The sequence below is a fragment of the Carcharodon carcharias genome, chromosome 3 (assembly GCF_017639515.1).
Source record: "Carcharodon carcharias isolate sCarCar2 chromosome 3, sCarCar2.pri, whole genome shotgun sequence".
Classification (NCBI taxonomy): Eukaryota; Metazoa; Chordata; class Chondrichthyes; order Lamniformes; family Lamnidae; genus Carcharodon; species Carcharodon carcharias.
Window position 1 is genome coordinate 214,058,963 of NC_054469.1, and position 24,801 is coordinate 214,083,763.

General features: G+C 43.7%; 1 protein-coding gene across 1 annotated transcript in view; it reads right to left on the reverse strand.

Annotated features, from left to right (window-relative positions):
- The window catches only part of LOC121276191 (sodium-dependent neutral amino acid transporter B(0)AT1-like), a 50,244-nt gene extending 42,538 nt beyond the window's left edge, over window positions 1–7,706 (reverse strand). Inside the window, exon 1 of the mRNA XM_041184312.1 lies at window positions 7,628–7,706. Within this exon, the coding sequence (XP_041040246.1) occupies window positions 7,628–7,706 (79 nt within the window). The remainder of the gene's footprint in view (window positions 1–7,627) is intronic.
- Window positions 7,707–24,801: the final 17,095 nt, after the last annotated feature.

Genomic DNA, 24,801 nt, shown 5'->3' on the forward strand with positions numbered 1-24,801 from the left:
CGAAGACCCTGCCGGCCTGAGGGGCTGGAAAATTACTGCTCATGAAACTATCATCGAACGCCGTAAAAATCCCATCTGGTTCACTAATGTCCTTTAGGGAAGGAAATCAGCAGTCCTTACCTGGTCTGGCCTACATGTGACTCCAGACCCACAGCAATGTGGTTGACTCTTAACTGCCTCTGAAATGGTCCAGCAAGCCAGTCAGTACAAGGGCAATTAGAGATGGGCTAACAGTTGCTGGCCTTGCCAGTGACGGCCACATCCCGTGAAAGAATTAAAAGAAATTTTTAACGTGAATTGTGAACAGCAGTGGCCCCAGCACTGATCCCTGTGGCACACCCTTTCCCCCCTTCTGCCATTCTGAATAACTACCCCAAGCTCCCACTCTCTGCTTCCTGTCTTGAAGCCAGTTAGCAATCCATTCTGCAACCTTGCTCCCGACTTTACATTATTCATTGGTCTATTAAGGGGCAACTCCTTGAAGGCCTTTTGAAAATCCAGATAAATAACCTCTATGTAATTAACATGTTCAATGCATAGGATCATTAATGCAAATGGTCTCTCAATAATTGGAAGGTACTCTGCAACATTTATCAATTTAAATGTTTTTGCGTTTTATAATTTGAGTTGTAACAAACAGAATATCCTTTCCCTATGCATGAGAAGGTAGGGAGCAGGAAAGGGATTTTATCACCCCAGCCCAGCCCCAACCCCCACAACTCCTCCATCCAGCAGACCAGGTACAATATAGTTTGTCATTTACACTCCTCAATTTGTTGAATTCTTTGTAATCAACCCACTGCCTTTTATAATCTTCACAGGGAGATTAATTTGGTTTTGGTTCATAAACACATATCTGATAATTACTCCTAGTGCAAATTAAGAGCTCCACATTGAAAATGCTTTCAGTACAAGCTGCTGTTTGCAACACTGTAATAAATGGGAAGAGAGAAACAACTAGATACAATGAAGGAAAAATATTGATGTTAGGTTCTTCTTGATAGTATAACTGTTTGTAGTACAGTTAACAATAGGACAAATAAAACAGAAGTCCCATTCACCCATTACTTCACATTCCCACACTGTCCTGTGATAACTTTTCAAATGCTTTGCAACTGCAATCTTAGAAAATGAAATAATCTTAGACTAATATAACTTAGATTGTAATTATTAAGAATCCTAATGATTTTGAGATTATTCTCACTGTTTGAAGTCACGCTAGCGAGGACTCTGTATTAGACTTATGTGGTTAGCTTTATTGGATCAAGTAACTCATTGAAGCTCCACACTTGTTAAATATGTACAAGCTGTAAACAAAGCAGCAGTATTTAACCATTGCTCTACACCTGCCAAAATCAACCTTCAGTAACAGAATTTTGATTCTTGAGCCTACCTCCCAATTATATTAAAACTTGAGAATAAAAATGAGAATGAAAAGGTGAAAGCCTTTGGATTTATCCTGGGAGTTTCATAAAATTAGTTTGGAAACAAAAACAGTCTGACACCTTAAATATAGTGGTTAATCTTTGAAGGGTATAATATGTAAAATATTTTATTACAAAGTGTTCATTTTGTTTCCCATTAAGTGAACACCTTGAAAAGTAGGTTTGCTGAATATTTCTGATGAACATTTTAGTGCACAATTATATTTCCTCTGCAAAATGTGATCACTATTTTGGTACAGGAATGACCTCAATTGAAAGGGAGAAATTAATCCCAAAATATTTGAAAAATTTTAGGTGTCACCAAAATTTTTTTAACCCAAACAGTATTTCTAAATTTAATTCATTTTGTGGCGGTGATGAAATGTGCAACTGTATTCACATCATTTCAAATCCACTCATTCAGCAGGTAGGTGATATCAGAAAAGCATCCTCCAAAAAATACACTGACTTAACTGTGTGGGTCAATAGACTATCTGTATCTAGCTCACCCAAAGTATCTCAAAACGTTTTTTCTTTGCTTCCTTGTGTTTATAAATCTGAAAGTTTGCCTCAGAGAAGTTAGCAATAAGTTGAAAAATAAACCTGCCTTCCCTGATGATGCATCAAATTGCACTGCGCTTGCTGGACACGCAGAGGCAATAATTTGCAGGGAGTTCTTTGCAGCTCTCTGTTTCTTAATACTTTTTTTTTTAGGGAACACTTCTCCTTTTTACTTTCCTTTCTGCCCCCTGTTTTCCCTGCTCACTCGGTGGTCCAGAGTGTAGGTAACTGACCTGCCCTTCCGGCCTGAGGAAAGGTCACTTGACTTGAAATGCGAATTCGGGCTAGAATCTTCCGCTCTGGAGTCTGACTTCGGTGGAGGGCCTGGAAGTGGGAGTGATTTCCTCTGAGGTGGACTGTATGGCTGACCACACACTGTCTTGCATTCTTCAGCTTATTAAATATGCATCTGTGAGGAGCTCACTGATTTTTTGCACTGGGGACAGGCAGGAAGCTGCTGCCCCGTCATTGCCTCATGGGTGTCAAAGGACCATACTTAAAGGACAGCCGGACAGCCGGCACTGCCCCTTCCACCTTTTCCCGGCCATTACACCACCCTTCCCCGCCTACCTCCTCTCTCCCTTGGTCATCCTCCGAGCAACTTGCACTGTTACCACCCAGTCTCAAGTATAGACTGGCATTTACAGGCACTCCCCAGAGAGGACAATGCAGCAGCAACTCACTGTTAAGTCATGGAAGAAGTCAACCGCGCCAGGTAAACACCTCTCGTACACAGCCGCAAAAGTGAATGTTCTAATTTCTTGCTGGCGGGGCTCTTAACTTGGACGGAGGAACTTAATTCTGGCGAGTTGGCCTTTTAATGAACGTCCATGACATGTTAATACACGCAAAAGGGCTTCCCAACGTTGGTCGTCAGAAAGCTCGCCTCGCCTTTATAAGCCCAAGAACATAACTGCTAAAGTTCATCCTGCCGTTGGGCAACTGATTTTTGGCCTCACACCAAATTAATTCCCCCGCCCGCCACACTCCCCACTGATGGCAGGACTAGATGATTCTGCCTTTGCTGCAGAGAGAGCGCAGCAAAGGTTCACCAGACTGATTGTCGTAAGAGGAGAGATTGGGCCAACTAGGCCTGTACTGACTGGAGATTAGAAGAATGAGATGGGATCTCACCGAAACATATAAAACGCAGGGACAATGTTTCCTCTGGCTGGGGAGGGGGGAGGGGTGGGCAGGGGTGGGGGGAGGGGGAGAATGCCGGAGTGGGGGTGAGTCTAGAACAAAGGGTCACAGTCTCAGGACACGGGGTAGGCCATTTAGGACTCAGATGAGGAGAAACTTCTTCACTAAGAGGCGGTGAACCTGTGCAATTCCCTACCACAGAGGGCTGTGGAGACCAAGTCACTGAGTATATTTAAGCAGGAAATAGATGGATTTCTAGACTCTAATGGTGTCAAGGGGTATGGGATGAGATAAAGGATCAGCCTTAATCATATTGAATGGCGGAGCAGCCTCGAAGGGCCGAATGACCTACTCTTGCTCCTATTTTCTACGTTTCTATGTTCATTACTAATATTGCACAGCACCTTTTAACCCAAAAACCTTTCATGCTCGATTGCACCATCTTTCCTTTGAGCTCCTTCTCAGAGGGCAATTAAGGATGGGCAATAAATGTTGATGCCCACAGTCCATGAACGAATAAAAGAAAAATCACCTGCCAGCACCAAGTTTAGATATTTTCTTGCCTTTATTTCAGAACAAATTTGAGTTTTGAAACATTTCACCAGCCTAGCAGTTATTGTCCTCAAGCTGCAAATCATTTTGTTAATAGAAATTCCAGCTCAAAGCTCAGGTAACGAGCGATTCCTAAAATTTTGAGACATTAATTGCATTCGCTAAAACAAAAACTGAACATTATTCAACAATGTGATGTACTCTGGTGCTATTACAATTCTAAGCACCACTTGGCCATAATCTCAACCAGTGGCCCAGTAAAATGAATGTAAAATGGAAAAGAGCTCGGGTAAATGAATTGGTAGCTGATTCATTTGCTGCTAAGAATGAAAGCTGCCCAAAGACAGACTGCTTTAATGGTTCGATAGGTAAACTGACTGTTTGGTGAGGAACTGAACCATGCAGAGCAGGAAGGTGCTGGGATAAATCCTGTTTAGTGTTGGGGTAGGTGGTCTGATTTAGGTTGATGGGAGGGATGCACTATAATTGGCCTTAGCATCCCTGGACTGTGGAAAGGAAAGATCGGTCGGACTTCTTGTTGCTGCTCCATAGTGACCCCTGCTGAATGATATGTGCACAGTGTTAGATACAGGAGGGAGGGTGACTGGTGCCCATGGATCCACATCCCAGCATGAGTCAGCGCAATCAGGAGGGAAATATGGAGGGAATTGGGAAGGGAGGGATCATCTGCACAAAGTCTCTGCTTTGCCACAGGAGCTCCACAGAGACAACTGGATTTTTAAGAGAAATTAGATAAATATTTTGAAGTAGAGCGAAGTATAGGGTTATAGGACAAGTGCATGGCTCTAGAATTAATTCTGGATTTCCACAGTGAAGAACTGGCGCAGACACAATTGGCCCAAAGACTTCCATTTGGTTCTAAATAGCACCAGAGAGAAATCAAAGGACATTCGGCATTTTCTAATTTATTATTGAGAGAGTCCTTGAGTGGCTGCAAAGGAGATTTACCAGATGGTTCCTGGGATGAAGGGTTTTAGCTTTACAGTTAGGTTGGATAAGCTGGGATTGTTCCCATTGGAGCGAAGGAGATTGACGGGAGATTTGATAGAGGTGGACAGGATTATGACAGGTTTAGATAAGGTAGACACAGAAACGCTTTTCATATTAGCTAATTGGACAAAGGACTAGGGGTCACAGGTTTAAGGCTTTAGGAAACAGATGGAAGTGGACTGAGTGGTCATTGCCTACAAGGGTAGTGGGAGCTGAGGCAATGAATGATTTCAAAAGAAAATTGGACGGGTACTTGAGGGAAATAAACTTACACTGCAATGGTATAGAGATGGGGAATGGGAGACTGACTGGATTGAACTGCAGAGAGGTAGCATGGATTCAATTGGCCGAATGGCCTACTCTTATGCCTTACTGACTTGATGACTCTCTGACTCCATGCCCTTAATGCTTCTAAACCCACATTCACCATGGCACTGAAATTGTACTGCTGGATAAGGACTGATTTGCCGCAATCGCATTGGGGATACATGTTCACAGGGAACCTAATGAATGGGTGAAATTTCTGGGTGTGCGCCTGCAATGTTCCACAAAGCATATCTTGTGAGTGCAGCTCTCCGCTGGAGCAGTGAATCATCCCCGTAATGTGTTCAGCTGAAGACCCTGTATGTGCTTTCTCAGTGGCGACGTCAAACCTCGTCAATTAAGCGTGTTAACATCTCCTTTAAAGTTCTCATCCTTGTTTTCAATTCCATGCCTGGTCTTTCCCCTCCCTTTCTCTGTAATCCCCTTCGGTCCTACAACCCACTGAGATATCTGTGCTCCTTTAATTCTGGCCTCCTGGGCACCGTCGATTTTTATTGGTTCGCCATTGGTGGCTGGGCCTTCAGTTGCCTTGGCCCCAAGCACTGTAATACCCTCCCTCACCTGTCTATCTCTCTCTAACTCACTTTTCTCCCTTAAGACACTCCTTAAAACCTACATCTTTGAGCAAGCTTTAGGTTATCTAACCAAAGTCTCCTTTTGCAGCTCGGTGTCATCTTTTTGTTTGATAATAATCCTGTGAAGGACTTTGGGACATTTTATTATGTTAAAGGTGCTATGTAAATATAAGTTATGGTTCATGACATCGCCACTAAAATACCAGAGAGATGAATTTCAGACAAATGCATCACGAGTTTGCGCATCGGTATCCCATGGTGCAATTTCAGAGCCCATGTTTCTCGAAGTAGAATTTTGAGCTCATTGCAAATATACTAAACTCTTCCTGGTGTAGCAGTTTCCCTGTCTCTTCACTTTAAGCCTTAGGGCTTTATTTCGGGGCTCCCACATGCCACCCACCCCATCCCCCACCACAGTGAAAAGGTCGGGGGTGATTCCACTCCCTACTCCGGCAGATTGCCCCACAGGCACTCTACAGCCATTGGAGCATTAATTGGTTTAAGGTGGGACTTCCACCCCTGCCTGAGCAGGTCCTGCCTCAGAGAATTGCTGGCCAACCAAATGGCCACCACGTCTGTGGTCCCAAGGTGGTCACTACTGGGAAAACAACAATCCACAACCCTTAGGAATTGGAGCCGGAGTTAAAGGTCAGTGGGGGTATTATCACTGGGGCCAGGCCAGAAGGCCATGGCAAGATTGGGGAGTGTTTAGGGGTGCAAGGTGGGGTGGGAGAGGCCAGTGTAGACAGGCCAGAAGGGGAGGAGAACTAGGGTGGGGTGGGGAAGATCTTGGGGTGTGCAGGGGTGCCTCTGATGGGTCCAATGGGTCCATTAAGGAGGGACACCCCTGTTGCCCTCCACTAGCCCACCTGCGGGGCTGGATGTTTGGGCTGTTTAAATCTCAGCAGTGGCCGAATGAGGTCCTTAAGCTGGCATTAATTGGCCATCCGACACCTACCCAGTAAAATCGTGTTGAAGCCAGCGGCTTGATGCCAGGCGGCCCATGGCATCTTATAGATCCCCTCGTCGACAAACGCGCTGCTGGGAGCGGGGTGGGGTGGGGGAGGTGGGCGGGGGGTCATAAAACCTAGCCCATAGAGTCATTAATGGCACAAAAAGAGGCCATTTGGCCCATCAAGTCTATGCTGGGTTGAAGTTTAGAATTGTCAGAGTTATTTACATTATACATGATTAGTCAATTTTTGTACATTTTCTTGATAATTGCCAGTTCCTTAACAATACGTACGCATCTTTGCTTTACTTTATGCCCCATAACATAAAGGACTGGTCTACTGAATGAAACAAATATGTTATTTTGTTATTACTTTGAAGCCCAAGTGAAACCATACAGCAGCATACATCAGGTTTTAATGTGGGTTCATTTTAACATTGTATTCTCATAGTACTTTGCAAAGTAAACACCACTGCAGCAACATGTAAATACTCCAGGTGCATAAATGAATAGCAAATTAGAGAATGACCTGGTTGCATTGGGTGCCTGAGAATTACTTCAACATTGTGCAAACCCAATGGTTGTTTTCTTTCTATCTTATTGCACATTATTAAGAGACATAGGTTACCAGAAATAATACTGATGCTAACATTATCATTTAAAATCTTATGAGCAATGCAAACAAATATTAAGAAAACCCCAACGGTTTTACCCTGTAGATCTCACGTTATCATCTGCTGGATTCGTTTTACATGTGTGTTCCAGAGTTCCTTTAAAAATACAGCTGACATTTTAGTAGGAGATGTGAACCAATAACATTAGCAGTCCCTGGTGAAGAAACATATTTTCAAGACAAGTTTGGGTTTTTCACACTTCTGCGGAATTGCCTGGGCTTGCAATCGCTGTGAGATAACCTCGTTATGCACATCCTGTACTTTAGGATTAATATCATTCTGTACTTTACTTTTCAATTTGACCAACACACTTTTACAACCAAAATCTATTGAACAAATTCAGAAAATGCCTTCCTTTCTGTTTCTTTGCATTGTTTGCCAATTGATATTGAGCTGAATTAAGTTACATACCTCCTCCATGGCTCTGACAGAGGTAGGGGAAACGCCACACATTTCCTAGACCCACACAAAAACCAACACATGTTAACATGTACTGAGCTTTGTTGTCCCATTTGGGTCGATCATCCAGCTCTTCTGTTTCTCTCTTTTCCAGCTCCTCATAGGAGGGAATTCTATCTTCCAAGCCAGGATTTGGTAAACTGAATCTTGGCATTGTGGTTCAGGGACAGATATGCTGCCCTACATAAGCTCAGGCTGCCTCTGACTGGGGACAGACAGGCAGAAGCGGGGTCTGAATAAAGTGGAAGGTGCAATTGCTGACTAAGTGCTTTTATACTGAACCTTTAGCACCATTTCCTGAAATTGTATATGCTGCAGACAAAAGTGTCAGCAGAATATTTGATTAACATAGTGAACTCTGATAATTATTAATACATTTTATCACCTGGAAGATTACTACACTTAGATTCAATTTTGGGTTAGGTATCAGAAAATGAGTCAATTTTGATGTACTTGCTTCTCAGTAGTGGTGAAGATTATAAAACGTCTGTATCCCTTCTGCTGTTTAACATATGCAGATATGTAGTTTCTTTTAGTACATGATTAAAACAAATCTGCACTTTTTATATTAGTAGATTAGTCGTATGAGCAGATAAGACATTTCAGAAACACAAAAATGGAACAAATGAAAGTATCATTACTATCCTCTTCCTAAGGATGCTTTTTGACCTTCTCAAAATGTGATTGACATCAAAGATCCAAATTGGAGAAAAGTTAAGATGTTAAATTAAATAAAGTCTTATTGTTCAGTTTTATTTAATTAAAATACTGATCCATCAAGACTCTTGCATTTCTTCTAGCCATCCAGCATCGGGACAAGATGTTAGTCCACTTTGCACTTAATTGAGCCTTGTACTGTGTCATCATTTCCCCTGTGCCATAGATTTACCAAGTAAAGGCTCTCCTACAAGGTAAATGGGGGAAGACGCACATAAAAAGAGAACCTTTCAGTCACCAACTTCATTTTTTTATTCATTGAATATGGGCAGCATGGCTAGATCAGCACTAATTGCCCTTGAGAAGGTGGTGGTGAGCTGCCTTCTTGAACCACTGCAGTCCATGTGGTGTGGTTTGCCGTTGTCATTTCCAATGCCTAGGTCAATGCTGAGTGGTCCATCCGGTTTCATAGCAGTTTGATACAACTGAGTGGCTTACTAGGCCATTTCAGAGTCAACCACATTGCTGGAGTCACATGTAGGTCAGACTAGGTAAGGACAGCAGATTTCCTTCCATAAAGGGAAGGACATTGGAACAAGATGGGCTTTTACAGCAATGGCTTCATGGTCATCATTAGATTCCAGATTTTTATTGTATTCTAATTCCTCCATCTGCTGTGGCAGGATTTAAACCCAGGTGCCTAGAGCATTATCCTGGGTCCCTAGATTACCAGGCCAGTGACAATATCACTACACCATTGCCTCCCCTTAATATTCCTGGGAACCATATTGTCGAATCAGACTATGCACCTGAGCAAGTAAGGTAGCTGGTACAAAGAGCAAATGCAGTGGTAAAACATAGCTGCAGTTAAGGGGTGGAAAACAATTGGAACCCTTTGTTGATTTTTGACCACATAGACTTTAGTGCTGAATTCTGCGGATGTTCACAACTTAGTTGGATTTGCTGATGACATGTAAGGGAGAACCTTCTGTATTCTGAAGACAACATATTAGGTATGCAGGTCATTGTGAGACAGTTGGTGCAGGGAGAGTTAAAAGCAGGTGGGACTTTATTCTGTATTCTACTTTTGTATTATATTTTATTCTGCTTTTTATTCTTTAATTTATTTCTGTATATCGAAAACAAGGGGTGGGAAACAGGAGTTGGGATAGTTTCCAGGTCCTAAACCCAACTGGGGCAGGAGAACTCAGTCTTTGGGATTTTCACAGCGACACCCCCTGAATTAGCATGGAGACAGGTTTTCTGTCTAATTAAGGGGAATAAGTGGGCTCTTTAAATGCAGGGCCCATTGGAGGCCTTCCAGCTTGAGGGGAACAGCAGGCTGCAATGGAGAGAAAGTAACAGAGAGGATGCTTCAACATGGAGGCACTCTCTTGCTAAGTTTTTGACAAATTCAAATAAAAAACAGGTACAGCGTTGGGGGTTGAGGGTGGGGGAAGTCCCTCTAGGGTTTCCTGGAATTCTGGCTCCCCAAGGCTGCCGCTGGATGCCTGCCTCCAAACAATTAAACTACAAACCTCCCAACCCCATCCGTTAGTTCAGGAAACTGGGGGCTGACTGGAAAATCCCAGTTGGCCTCCTTAAACTGGGCTTAACAAGACTTTCAACAAGCCTGGTTAGTTACTCACCTCATGGGCGCAGATAGCCCTGCTGGACCCGGATATGCCTTCACCAAAATGGCCGGGCACCGCGAGTTGCATCAGGAAATTGGCATACCGGCCAGCGCTGGTATTTTTGGGACCCATCTGCCTATATTTCTGGCCTCGGTGATGCCCAAAAATTCAACCCAATTTACTGGGAATCAGATCTTAGTGAGGCAGCTGGAGTAAGAGGAGGTAAAGATCTGGGAGGAGTTTCTTTGGTTTCATAACATTATTCAGTGAAAGTAATCAGCTACATCCTGTGTTCCTTTCTGTAAAGTAATACAATGTAGGATGCAACAAACAACAATGACTTTGAAGGCTCTTGCTCCATCCACAAGGTTTATCTAGGCTTCTGAATCAGGAATTCAAAATGTCTTTACACTGCTCTATTAAAATTCACACAATCTCAGAGACATTTTATATTTATTGTCCCCTTCTGTCTGTTGCTGCCTTATTGGAGTAGTAATTTATGTCTGCATTCATTTCCCCTCAACACCAGTTGACTATCCTGATAAATGGCTCTGAACCATTAAGGCTGATATGGTAGCTTGTCATAAGATAAAATCTCCATGACAATGTCCTTAATAATGGACATTAACATGCAGGAAAGGGTGACTGGCATCAGGCCCAAGTTGGACATTTATTGAATGAAAATTCTGTTAATGAGATTGAGAAGGCTTCAAATCTGCATGAGGTCTTGTGGTGTAATGGATAGCGTCTCTACCTCTGAGCCACAAGTTGCAGGTTCAAGTCCCATTCCAGGACTGGAAGGTGTGTCCAAACAGGCTGAGTATTGACCTGAAACTCCTTCCAACACAAGCAACTGGCAGGTAGTAAGTGTGGGAGATTCTTGGTCAGCCAGGTGATGGAAAGAAACTTGGAGCCTCTACCATCACTATACATATCACCGCACTATTCCATGCATGCAAAAAGCGCATGTTGCCAGAGCAATTCGGACTTCCTAAGTGAACTGTAACGTGCCACCCGTATCAATGCTGCGTGTGCTCAATCCCTCTAAATCCCAGCATCACTCTGATTAATTTGTGCTGCAGTCCTCCCATGCCATTACCTAATAAAAAAAATCTCCTGTTCTTGAAAATTTCAATTGTCCCAAAATCCACAGCTTTAGTGGTGGTGGAAGTTCAAAAAGGAAAGTGCAGTACCACAGGAGGCCCTCCAGAGGCAGTGAGACCAGGTAGCCAGGGTAGATAATGCCAGGAGTCAAGCTCTGAGAATACAGATGTTGTGCTGCCAAAAGCTCAATGACATCACGTGATTGGTCAAAATGAGGAATTTATCTTGAAATGCCATATCCCACCAGTTGCACCACTAGCCTCACAAACCATTCAATGCACCATATGCCGATCAACAATTTCTATCAATCAGGACATTTCTCTCATTCGTAGCTTTATCTCACACTTAGCACTGCTGCAAGACTCACATTCATCTCACACAACGCCAGCTATTCAACCATGACAGCCATGTCACCCAAAAAGATGTTACCACACTCACTGATGCTGCCCTCTCTCTCTTACAGGGCAAAGTGTACACAACTGGAGGCAGCAGAAGGTACTGGGAGGAGGGCAGATGTCCCTGCATGTCCTGATCGCTATAGATTAGACAACGCTGACCATCAATGGAGATGTTATGACCATTGAAGGGGCTGGAACCATTAGAGATGACTGTACCCTCATGGTTAATCCTCCTTCTCACAACCCACTTTCTCCGCATCCCACTTCTGATCTCTTCTGATTTACAAGTTGCCTAAGGTGTTAGCAAGCAGCTCTTGCTTTGTTCCCCCCACCCCACCACACCCCACCCTCATTTCACCACAGCCTTAGCCTTGTGCCTTTCTCCTTTCAGATACCCAAATACTTCCACCTAGCCAAGCAGTGGTGGAAGGGCAGCAATTCACTAATTATTAAGAAACACCATCACTCAATTTCCCACTTAGCCCACCAGCTGACATTGCACTTAATTTGGGATGGCATTGAGGCATGAACTACTCATGGCGAGACACTGGGCAGTGCCAACTTGCTGGAGGGCAAAGTTGCACTGGAGTTCTACTGCAGAGGACTCAGGTAAGGAGTTCAATGGGCAACCTACGGAATGAGGCTAATGGAATACACAATGAAAAGCTTTGGTGTAGTGACAGGACAGTCAGAAAGTCTGCTTACAGCAACCAGGAGCTTGGAGGAATTGGGCACTAACTGTGCAGAGGGATTTGTGCAGAGCCTGGAGCCTATCCTTCCCAGTATAGAAATAGTGGGCCCGAACATAATGCAGTGTCCGATGGTCAATATCTCAGCTTCCATTGCATTCCATTGGTAATTCACCCTACCTCTGGTGCTTCAGTGGGAGCTTAGACTTCTGTCACGCAAGATCAGTTTGACTGCAGATACCAGTGTTCACAGGTGCTTGTAAGGTTTCACAGAAGTCCAGCAATCTGTCTCCAGCAGATTTAAAAAAAAAATCTTTCATGGAACGTGGGCGTCACTGGCAAGGCCAGCATTTTTCATCCAGCCATAATTGTCCTTGAACTGAGTGCCTTGCTCGATCATTTCAGAGAACAAATAAGAGTCAACCACAATGTTGAAGATTTGGAGTCATATGTAGGCCAGACCAGATTTCCTTCCCTAAAGGGGTATCGTTATTCAATAAGGGAGGAAGAGATAAACCAGAGAACCACAAGCCAGTCAGTCTAACTTCAGTGGTGGGGAAATTTTTGGAAGCAATTCTGAGGGACAGAATTAATCTACACATGGAGGGGCAGAGATTAATCAAGGACAGTCAGCGCGGTTTTGTTAATAGGAGATTATGTTTGACCAACTTGATTGAATTTTTTGAAGAGGTGACCAGGTGTATAGATGAGGACAATACATTTGATGTAGTCTCCTCAGACTTCATCAAGGCTTTTGATAAGGTCCTGCATGGGAGACTGATAACAAAGGTAAGAGCCTATGGGATCCAAGGCAATTTGGCAAATTGGATCCAGAATTGGCTGAGTGATAGGAAGCAGAGGGTGATGGTCGAGAGGTGTTTTTGTGACTGGATGCCTGTGTCCAGTGGGGTTCCACAGGGATCGGTGTTGGGTCCCTTGCTGTTTGTGGTATATATAAATGATTTAGACTTGAATGTAGGAGGGTTGATCAGTAAGTTCACAGATGACACGAAAATTGGTGGGGTGGTAAATAGTGAGGAGGATAGCCTTAGATTACAGGAGGATATAGACAGGCTGGTCAGATGGGCTGATCAGTGGCAAATGGAATTTAATTCACATAAGTGTGAGGTGATGCACTTGGGCAGGACAAACAAGGCACGGGAATACACGATGAATGCTAAGACACTGGGAAGTACCAAGGATCAGAGGGACCTTGGTGTGCATGTCCACTGATTCCTTAAGGTAGCGGGAAAGGTAGATAAGGTGGTTAGGAAGGATTATGGGATACTTGCCTTTATTAGCCGATGCATAGAATATAAGAGCAGGGAAGTTATGCCGGAACTGTATAAAACACTGGTTAGGCCACAGCTAGGGTATTGTGTGCAGTTCTGGAATCCATATTATAGGAAGGATGTGATTGCACTAGAGAGTGCAGAGGAGATTTACCAGAATGTTGCCTGCGCTGGAGAGTTTTGGTTATGAGGAGAGATTGGATAGACTGGGGTTATTTTCCCTGGAGCAGAGGAGATTGAGGTGTATAAAATTATGAGGGGCATAGATAGGGTAGACAGGAAGGAACTTTTCACCTTGGTGGAGGGATCAATAAGCAGGGGGCATAGATTTAAGGTAAGGGGCAGGGGGTTTAGAGGGGATGTGAGGAAGAATTTTTTCACCCAGAGGGTGGTGGGAATCTGGGACTCACTGCCTGAAAGGATGGTAGAGGCAGATACCCTCATAACGTTTAAGAAGTATTTGGATGTGCACTTGCGATGCCATGGCATACAAGGCTATGGGCCTAGTGCTGGAAAATGGGATTAGAATAGTTAAGTACTTGTTTGACTGGTGCAGTCTCGATGGGCTGAAGGGCCTTTTTCTGTGCTGTAGACCTCTATGGCTCTAAGGGCAACAGTTGATCATAGTTTCACAGTCACTATTACTGAGACTAGCTTTCATTCTGGATTTTTATTAATTAAACTATGGTGGGATTTAAACCCATGTCCCCAGAGCATAAGCCTGGGCCTCTGGATTAATAGTCCATAGACATTACCACCGCACCACCACCTCCCTTTAATTACTAGCAGATTTCTCGGGTTGATGAGGTGCTGCCTCAGGGAGGGGCAGTGAATCCATGGAGCAAAGACCTGCTGAATTCTCCCAGGATGTCAGCATTCAGGCTCCCACCACCGGCTCTCTGTCAGTGCCCTTGCTGTTGCCTGTCAGCCAGTCAGCCCAGACTGCTGCAGCCCAGGCTGAGATGGTGCATCCCGTAGCTGAGCCTCCAAGGTCATCTTCCGTCTCCCCCACTGAAATTCAGCAACCTCCCACAGTCACTGGGATACCCCTAAGTAGGTCCACTATGACCTGCAAAGGAACACAGAAATCAGGCACTAAGGGAATACACAAGGGTGACTCTGTTGACTTTTGTATGCAATATGGAATTATTTCATTTGTAAGTTTGGCTTGGAATGTTTATTTAGTGTTAAGCCTTTTATTTTTGCATTATGACCAAATAGATGCTGTGGTGCTCAGTGACAAAGGGAAGATAACGTATGCAGCTATTGGTGGATGGGGAATTGGGGTTGTGGTTACTAATATCACACACAGATGAGTTAACGAGGAGCCCAGGCAGAAAGAGGTTGCCTAACTTGCCTCCTCTCTTCCTCCCTCTCCTTAGCTCCTCAGTAGCTTCTCAGCTGCTCGCCAAATAGCTGGTGTCAAGAGTTGCCCCTCAAGATTGGTGATGTTGCCCAGCATGCACCAGAATGCCAAAAGTCTTGGCACTGAGTCTGCCGAGTACTGCAGGGCTTCTTCAGTGCAGTCCTGGAGCAGCATGCAAGCGCTCTGCTCTATCATGTTTCGACTGGCAGCATGGCATGCGAGTTTTGCATACTGCCAACATGTATGTAGTTACTTTTTCAAGGAAGATTGTAAGGACAAACAAGCAGTGATAGAAGCAGATCATCAAAAGATGTCACAGACAACAGAACAAAAGAACACATTGGTGTTGAAGTTGGTGATATTATCTAAACGAATGTGCTAATTAAGAATGGATGGTAGGGCAGTCAAGGTATAGCTACAACCACACCACCCCCCTCCACTTCTCCCCCAGCCACCCCCCCACCCCCCCCCACACACACACACACACACACACACACACACCTCAAACCAGCTTATATTTCACCCCTTCCTTGGATTCACCTAGTTCTGTTGAAGGGTCATGAGGACTCGAAATGTCAACTCTTTTCTTCTCCGCCGATGCTGCCAGACCTGCTGAGTTTTTCCAGGTAATTCTGTTTTTGTTTACTTAGTGGTTTGTGCACATGAAGGCCTAAGTCCACTTTACCACAGTTACCAGTCTCTCACTATTAAGGAAATGTTCAATCTTGTCTTTCAAAGATCCAAGTTGGCGAATCACCAGGATGATGACAGGCCTGCGGAAGAATGTGTTCAGGTGTCTCAACAGAGCGAAAGGGGCACCTGACGATATGCACCCCCTCCCCATCCCTCCCACCCCTGAATAAAGAGTGCTGCATCTGGAGGAGGTAGATCAGAGGCAACCCTTATTGGACAAGGAAGACCAGAGGGAAGGTGAGGAAGCAGCAGAAGGAGAAGGGTCAGAAGGCAGAAGAGCTGCATTAATACCCAGCAGTAAGAAATGTGACCAATTCCATTGACCTATTCATTCCCACACCCTGAAAACTTACACAAAGCCTTGCATTAACAATCCCTTCATCATTCTCTTAATCTTGCTTTAAGGAATATTGAAAGCTTTCAGTTAACTTCCATATTGATGGCATGCTGACAATGCAGGTTATCATAATTCACTCAACATGTTGTGGTGAAATCTGGTGGAAGGGAACCTGATCTTGCTTAGAAAGATGCTATTCTACTTTGAATAGGCCCAGGAGACTGCCAGGCAATTGTGCCATGTTTCTGCCTGTTTCCCAACACTATGAGGCGCGGAGCCCATTAATCATTTTAAAATGAGGCCTGGGACTTAAAAGTGTTGGGACCTCCTGGTGACCCTGACATTTCAAATTTTATTCATAAAGTTTATTAAAGTACTTTACAAGACCACTCAAAGTTGATGTAATTGCATAAGGTGTAAACCAAATCAGTTACTTCCAATACTGCATGTTACTAAATAATTACAGTTAATATTGACCATACTCATGCATGTCGAACATATAGTCCGAGTGATTCTACACGTTTCCAGCGACTGGGTGTACAATTACTGAAGGGCCTTTGACAGTGGTTTTTCCCCATCGTACCTTAGTGGCAGCAGTCCCAAGCTTCAGTATGGGGACTGGCTGTTTGCCTATCCCCGCCCATCCGATTCCCACACTCAGTTAAAATTGCGGCTATGGTGTTTTCTTATCTCTTTAGGTTAATGTTTCGTAAGGGCGATTGAAAAAAAAAAGCTCTATCTTTTGGTTATTGTAAATGATTAACCGGATCACACTGACAAAGTAGATGAAGCGCTTTTCAATGTCTCAGCAGTTCCTTGAATCTGTGCTTCTGAAAGTTGCCCTTGTAAACTAATTTAAATTCTCTTCACCCAGCTACATGCTTTTAAACTGTGCTAATAATGTTGTTCTGTAAAACATTGACTAGAATGGATAATCTGCACTTTAAAAAAAAGTTATATTATCCATAATACTTCCAACAAGAGAGAATCTAGCCATCGCCCCTTGTTCAATGGCATTACCATCACTGAATCCCCCACTATCAACATCCTGGGAATTATCAGAAACTGAACTGGACCAGCCATATAAATATTGTGAGCTGTTTTTTTTTACTCCAAACGTACAGAGGATCATGTAGACAACTTGTCAACTTATACATTTACAATATTTGAGATCCCAGTGGCAATGGTTCAGGTTCATATGCACTCCCTACTCCTTACATGACCAGCAACCATTGTTATGGCCACATGAGAAGGGGTAAAAAATTATTCCCCGAGTTTGCCACTGCAAGTTTGACCAAATAGGGATTTTATTTGCGAATTTGTATGAATGAAGGTATTTACTCAATGTCATTTATGTGCTGATTGCAAAGAAACTAGCCTGGCAGGCTTTCTTAAGCTTAAAACAAAAAGGGGTTAGCTTTTATTAAGTAAAAAACCCACCCAAGTAAAGATATAAAAATATTTTAAAAGATAAACCGAGGCCCGATCTTCGCAACACACACACAAGCATGCAAAATTACTTTTCGGCCAAATTAAAACTTCAGTGCTAAAAGATAAGAAATTGAGAGTTCACTGTTTATGATCCCTTTGCTGGTATCTGTGGCTGTGGCAGATTTCCCTCCACAGTGATCTTGAAATTCCAGGAATTGAAGCCCATGTAAAACTGCAATTGCTTTTCCAAACATAATCCATCTTTTTCAGAAGCCTGTGATGTTTTTTGCTCCTGAAGTTACTTTCAATGGAAATCCTGTATCTCTGTGCTGGATTTTAAACTGTATAGAGAGAGGGTCCTAAACTTGTGCGTGAAGAGAAGGGAGCTCTCTTTCTGCTTTCCAGACTATTGTTTTAGCAGCTTGCCTGCTGTATTAAAAGAGATTTCAAAAATGGTTACTCCAGTCACTTGACTTCTCTCCCCATAATGGTTTCCAAAGGTATTTGCTTAACTGATGTCTGAACTGACTGTGGCTATTGTGCCACGGCCTATAATGAGTCAGCCATTAGTTTCTGAATGAATCATTGTCCATTAAATGAGATAGGAAAGACACCTTTCCATATAGCTATTGGCCTGGTAGACATTTTGTCTCCGCTTGAGAGGTAGTCTTATAGAAGTGCAAATGTGAGGTCCAGTGCAGTTTCAGTAAACCTTTTTAAGTAGTTTGTGACATCAGCAGGTGGTGAAATTTCATAGAAGGATGTTGTGGAGTATCTGAATTGTAATGCACATTGGAACTTTCCAGAAGCTGGTCAATTTGCAATACCAGATGTCAGGTGACTTGTGGCAGCCATCTTAAGTTAGTGCCTTTGTTTGCTTTTTAAAAGTCTTCTTTAAACAGTTCAATATATGTTTCATCAGCTGATGAAATTAAAGATTAATCTGATTCATGCACAACTCACATCATTATGACCAGGCAACTAACAGGAACCATTGTCATGTGCCACAGGGCAAACTGTCAAAGCCAGTGCCACAGGGAAATATTCATCATCACTTGTGTTGCAGCATGGTGCTTCCTGAAGTAGATGGAAGAGTAAAATTATAAAAAGATATTGATAGATTAAGTGAATGGGCAAAATTGTGATAAATGGATTTCAATGTAGACAAATGTGAGGCCATTCATCTTGTACATAAAAAGCCTAGAACAGGGCACTTTATAAACATGAATAGCTAGAAACAGTGGTGGTCCAAAGAGATATGAGGACCCAGATACACATGTCATTAAAATAGCATGATAAAATGTCAAAAAAATAATCTAAAAGGATAATGAAATGCTGGCTTTTATGGTGGTAAATGTCTTGCTAATTGAATATGTCCAAGCTAGTCACTTCATTGTCTTTAATGGGTCCTCTCATAACTGAAGAGTCTGCTGTGAGATTGGCATGGACTTCCTCAGAACTGGCATTTTGTGTTGCCATTATTGGTGCTTGGGGAAACTTCTGCAGTTGCACCAGCTCTGGCATCCCTCTGGGTAGCTGGGTATTGAAAGCTTCGTGTGGGTTGTCATTGAAGTATGATAAACCAAGTTTCACTGTCTTCCTCCACATGGACTGTTTGGATGCAGTGTTTTCCCAAGAGCGATGGTTTGCAATGTACAGTTTTTTGAAGGCTCTTTTTTAGGATGTCCTTGTATTATTTGTCCTGGGTTAGCTCCCCGTTTGAAAGATCTGTTGGGGATTCTGCATGAAAGACATGGCCTGCCCATCAAGCTAAATTTTCTGGAGGGTGATCTCCATGCTGTTGAGTTCAGCACAATGGAGGACCTCATTGTTCTGTGATTTTGTCCTACCATCAAATTCTCATGTTAGATCTCAGGTGTCTTTGGTGGAAGCGTGCCAGAGCTATGATGTAGTGCCTATTACAGACCCTGAATTCTATGCCATACAGGAGGGTGATAAGGACATTTTCATCCTTTCAACATCTGTCCCTCCACTGTGAGGTAGTGGTTAACAGGGTTCACCATGAGAAGGGGGTGGCGAGGTCTTGGAAGTGGGAGACAGTGGATCCAGAGAGACCAGATATCAGTCTCCTTTTCATTAATGAGGTATTAGCTAGGACCCATTTGGTAAACAGGATGAGAGTCGCCTCATAACTTTTAAAACCCTAGCCTATATATCTGGAGGAATAGAATACAAGGGGGTAGAATTCATGCTTCAGCTATACAAAGCCCTGGTTGGACTGCACCAGGAGTACTTGAGCAATTCACCTTAGGAAGACTATATTGGCTTTGGAACGAGCACAGTGTAGATTTATCAGAATTATACCTGGACTCTAACGGTTAAGCCATGAGGAGAGATGACATGAACTCTGGTTATATTCCCTGAAACTTAGAAGGTTAAAGGATGATTTAATTGAAGGCTTCAAATATTAAAGGGAACAGATGGGCTAGATAAGGTGAAACTCTTTCTCCTGGTTGGGAAGACTAGAAACTAGGGGCATAAATTAGAGCCAGCCCTTTCAGGAGTGAAATTAGGAAATACTTCTACATGCTGTCACGAAGAGATATTAGTGCTTATAATGTTATTGGAAATTATTTTTTTAAAATAGAGTTCTAGTGGGATCTACGTCTATGCGTGTGTCTGTGTGTGTCTTAATTGGTTTAAAGCCAGCTAGTCTGGGTGCTTTGATAGATAGTAGTTTTGAGATGTTAATTATGTAAACGTGAGGAGTGTAGAAGGTAAAGTGTAAATTTGCATTTGTTAAAAGAAACCATTCAAGACTGCGGGTGAAATCTTACACCTAGCTAGAAGACGCCAAACAATGTGTTTTTTTTTTCCAGCTTACTAATAAAATTGGTGGGATGAAAGGATGTTATTGTTAGAAGAGGTTAAATTAAAAGCCTTGTGATACAATGGAAAATTTACATTCAAAGAGAAAGATATGTATAAAGAGAAAGGAGATTGTGTATAAGTCAGAGGCATTTTAAGATCCAACAAGTATGAGAAGCATCAAGCTGCTGTCTGCAAGGACCCAGAGCTGAAAGAAACTCATTTTGAATGCGACTGTCCAGGTAGTGCTTTGCCAGGTGTCTCTTCAAATCTATGAGATTTACTGTTGCCTTAATAGGGGTGTAACTGTGAGTCAGATTAATTTTGGAATTTTTGTGGTTATTATAGTAGTAATTTTGCCTTTATCTTTGGGAAATATTACAACCAAGAAGATTTTGGAAGAGTTAATTTTTTTTACAAGATATGGTTTATCTAAGGAAATAGAATTAGATCAGGGGTCACATTTTTTGTCATGGCCATTTAAAGAAGTAATGAACAGTTTGAGGGTAAAACAGTTCAAGTCAACTGCTTATCATCTGGAGTTACAAGGAGCTTTGGAAAGATGGCAACAAACTTAAAAATCTATGATGAGAGCATAGTGTCAGGATTATCCACAGAATTGGGATAGGGGAGTTCCATACTTATTATTTGCTATTAGGAACACTAATGCATCAACTGATTTTAGTCTTTTTGAATTAGTTTATGGTCATGAGGTAAGGGGACCACTGAAATTGATTTATGAGAAATTGGAGGGTCAAAATCCAGAAACTACTATCCTGGATTACATATCAAACTTCAGAGAGAGATTAGGCAGAGCCTTTGAGTTGGCTAGGAAACATTTAAAGATATCACAGCAAGTGATGAAAGTGAAAGCAGAGAGGAAAGCTACAGCTTGGAATTTTAGTGCCAGAGAGAAAGTGCTAGATCTGTTACCAGTACTGGGTGACTCCTTAAAGGCAAGGTTTAGTGGGCCTTACAGGATTGAAAAGAAATTGAGTGAAGTAAATTATTTAATAAGTACTCCAGATAGAAGAAAGAAGGAGAAGGTATGTTATGTAAATATGCTTAAAAAGTGCTTTGACAGGGAAGATGAACAAAAAGAGGTGTTAGTGGTTGTAGATAATGAGAAAGAGGTAGAAGTGCAGGACTCTGAAATTGATTATCCTCCAGTCAAATTGGATAATTAGGGGTACTTGAAAATTTAAATATAATATTGAGCTACCTTCCAGACAAGTGTCAAAGTGATTTGGAAAAGTTATTGCAGTCACACAAGCCTATTTGTTGGAATAAGTTGGGAGGACAGATTTAGCTATACATGATGTCTCTGTAGCAGTTTCATCTTTGATAAGATGACATCCTTATAGATTCAATTTGACAAAGTTATCACAAGCACAGAAAGAAATTGATTTCATGCTTCAAAGTTATATAATTGGGTCTTTTTGCAGTAACTAGAGTTTGCCTATTGTACTGGTACCGAAATCAGATGGAACACAAAGACTGTGTGTGGACTATCGAAAAGTGAATATGGTGACAAAAGCGGATTCATATCCTATACCATGGGTGGAGGATTGCATTGAGAAAGTGGAGCAATCAAAATTTATCACAAAGATTGACTTGCTAAAAGGATATTGGCAAGTACCGTTATCGGAGAGAGCAAAGGAGGTATTGGCTTTTGTGACACCAAATGGACTATATCAGTTTAAAGTCATGCTATTTGGTATGAAGAATGTGCCTGCGACATTTCAAGGACTGACAAACAAAGCAATTGCAGGTCTCGGCATTTGTGCTGTTTATCTTGATGAATTAATAGTTTTCAATCAGACAATACATGTTGCTGGGTGAGAGAATCTGATTGTAGGTGCATTATCAAGAGTTTCAGACTTAAAGGCAAAACTGGCCATTTTAAAACCTGGACAGTGAATTTGAATGATTTCTGTTGAAACCAAGGATTTGTATACATATTATGTTAAAGCATGCATCTGGTAATGTAATAGTGTAATAAGTAAAGGATATAGTGTAAGATGGGTTATTTAAAATAAAGCCGTCTTTTAAAATTGTGATGGCTCATTTTTCAAAAAGGAGGGGCATGTCCTGAAGAGATATTCATGTTATTGGAAATTATTTCTAAAAATAGTGTTCTAGTGGGGTCTGTGTCTATGGGCAGAATTTTGCCCTCATCGGGCGGGCTTAGGGGGGGCGGTCGGGAATCTGACCACTGCCCACGATCGGGGCCTGACCGTGATATCACACAGGGGGGCCAATTAAGGCCCGCCCAGTGTGAAACGTGTCTTGTCACTGGCCGAGAAGGGCCAAGCGGAGACGGGGGCCTGTTTAAAAAGGGCCCAGGTTGCCCCAGAAAGGCTGCCAGGGAAGGATGTCTGTCTGCCGTTGCAAGGATGGAGTCCAGTGTGTCAGCAAATGGCAGGCTGGAGGGCAGATCAGGTGGGCACTCGGCCTCCGTTTTTCTAGTGAGTGCCTCACTGCCCCCCCACCCCCTGGAAGAGGTGGCTGCCAGAAGGGACACCCTTGTCCCCAGAAATGGGAGGGGGAGGAGGCCACCGCAACTCACAAAGAGGGCAGGGGGAGAGGTAGCAGCCCTGGTGAGCAGCCACGACATGGTGCGGCGCACCTGGGTGCAGTGCCGGAAGTGCTTCAATGACCTGCTGCGCTCAGGAAGGTTGAGTACCACGTTGGCAATGGTCAGTGTGTTCAATTGTTTTGGGCTGGCCGTCCACCTGTGGAGCTCAGCGGTGTTGGAGTCTGATTGCCAACTGTCAATCATACTGGCTCTGGCCAAAAGACTAACCTGGCTGCTTTGACTGAGTGCCTTGTGGCTCGAGGGCCATGAGCTGGATGTGCCCTGCAAGGTGTTCCTCAGCTGGGGTTGGCCAGGCTGCAGATACAGTGTGGACGAATCAATGCTCCTCTGTCCTTTCAGGAGAAGACATCCCATAACAATATTGAGAGGACTCTGGACTAGCAGAGGATCCCCACACCTCCTCATCCTCTCCTGGTATGAGCAGGAGGCCTTGGAGCTTGAGAGGCGCCATGCACCTTGGTCAAGTGGCCGCGGTGCAGCTGGGGTGTCAGATGAAGGTAAGAGTGCAGTGCACTGAGGTGAGAATTTCAGCTTGTGCCACCATTCTAGTATAATCTCTTCATTGATGTCAGCCTCGAACCTGAAGTCTCCATTGATCATTGAAAGACAAGGAAACCATGATGCAGATCTCCATTGTCTCACCAGGGTGCCTGGCATGCACAGTGACAGTGGGATGACTTTAACTAATCACATGTCCTTCTTCTCCCTTTTAGGTTCACCAGCAGGTATTCGCTCTCCAGACCCTGAAGGGCTACCTCTGACACCGGAGGACCACCATGCTCCCCAAGTACCTGCATCACACCCACTCTCTGAGCCAGACACCAGCGCACATACCAGCAGCTCAATGGGCATTAGCTTAGTGGCTGGTAGTTCAGTGCATATTGATGAGGGCATTTCATACTCGCTTAAGGTGCAGGCAGAGGCAGAGAGTGCCCTGGATGCCGGCAGTCGGAGGACTGCTGAAGACTAAGGCGATGATCAGTTGAAGGCTGATGATGGGCTTCTGGAGTTGTCCATTAGACAGCAGATCTGGAAGTCCAGCGGGGTGTGCAGAAGGGTCTGGCGGAGACCCAAGAGAGTATGTGTGCCATGTTCTCTGTTGTGGTGGAGCCCCTGCGGAACATGAGCACTGACCCTCATGGCTGAGTATAATGCCTCCTCCATGGAAAGAGTAGCAACTCTCATGGAGAGGCTGCTCCAGGAACAGAATCGGAGGTTCCTGGGGTTGCGTTCGGACCTGCAAGCCCTCACACAGGCACTGACATTCAGTGTCCGTATGTCAGCTGGTTGGGGCACCCAGTATCCCAGCTAGGTGCTCGTCCATCAATGACAAGCAGGGAGGTCCACAGCAACCTCACGTTGATGCATGAGCTGCCTGTTGTCTCTGCTGGCTCCTCTCAGGGCGCTCTGGATAATGGCAGCAGCTCCTCTGCCCCTCTGCCAGTGACTGTGGCATCCGGTGAGGCTGCAACTACTGGGGAGATGCCAGCCATGGCACTGGCCACTCCCTCCCAGGCGGGTCCAACACAGGCTCCAGTGGCCAGAGGATGACCACCAAGGTCATCAAGACCAACAGGACAGCACAGTTAGCAGGCTGTCTCCAATGCCATGACAGTGAGGGGGGAAGGTAGCACTCATAAACGTTAAGTTTAAAGCACCTTAAGCACAAGAGTGACTGGTCACAGGTGATCTTTTGTTCCCCTATTTTGTTTTTTTCTTTTTTTAATGGTGTGACTACCAACACGGGTTTTTTTTTTCATTCCAGACTATGTGAGTTCCAACATAAAATTACATTTGCATTTGTGTTATTGGCCTGAGTATGCTTCATTTATTTTGTAGGTGCAGGGTAGGCCAGTATGTAATGCTGGATGTGGGTAGCTCGAAACTTTATTGCACAGGCACTGAGTGTACCTTGGGGGCCAAGGAAAGGATCATTTCTGCGATCCACAGATGGAGGCGGCAGCCCTCGCGTGAGGTGGTAGTTCGTATTTGGTAGCCTAGCTGAAGGAACGTTGGATCAAGGTGTCCCTGGTGTCCCTGCCTCCCTGGTGGTTACCAAGGCCTGGCTCCATGCCCTCAGCGTTCTCCTCACCGTCC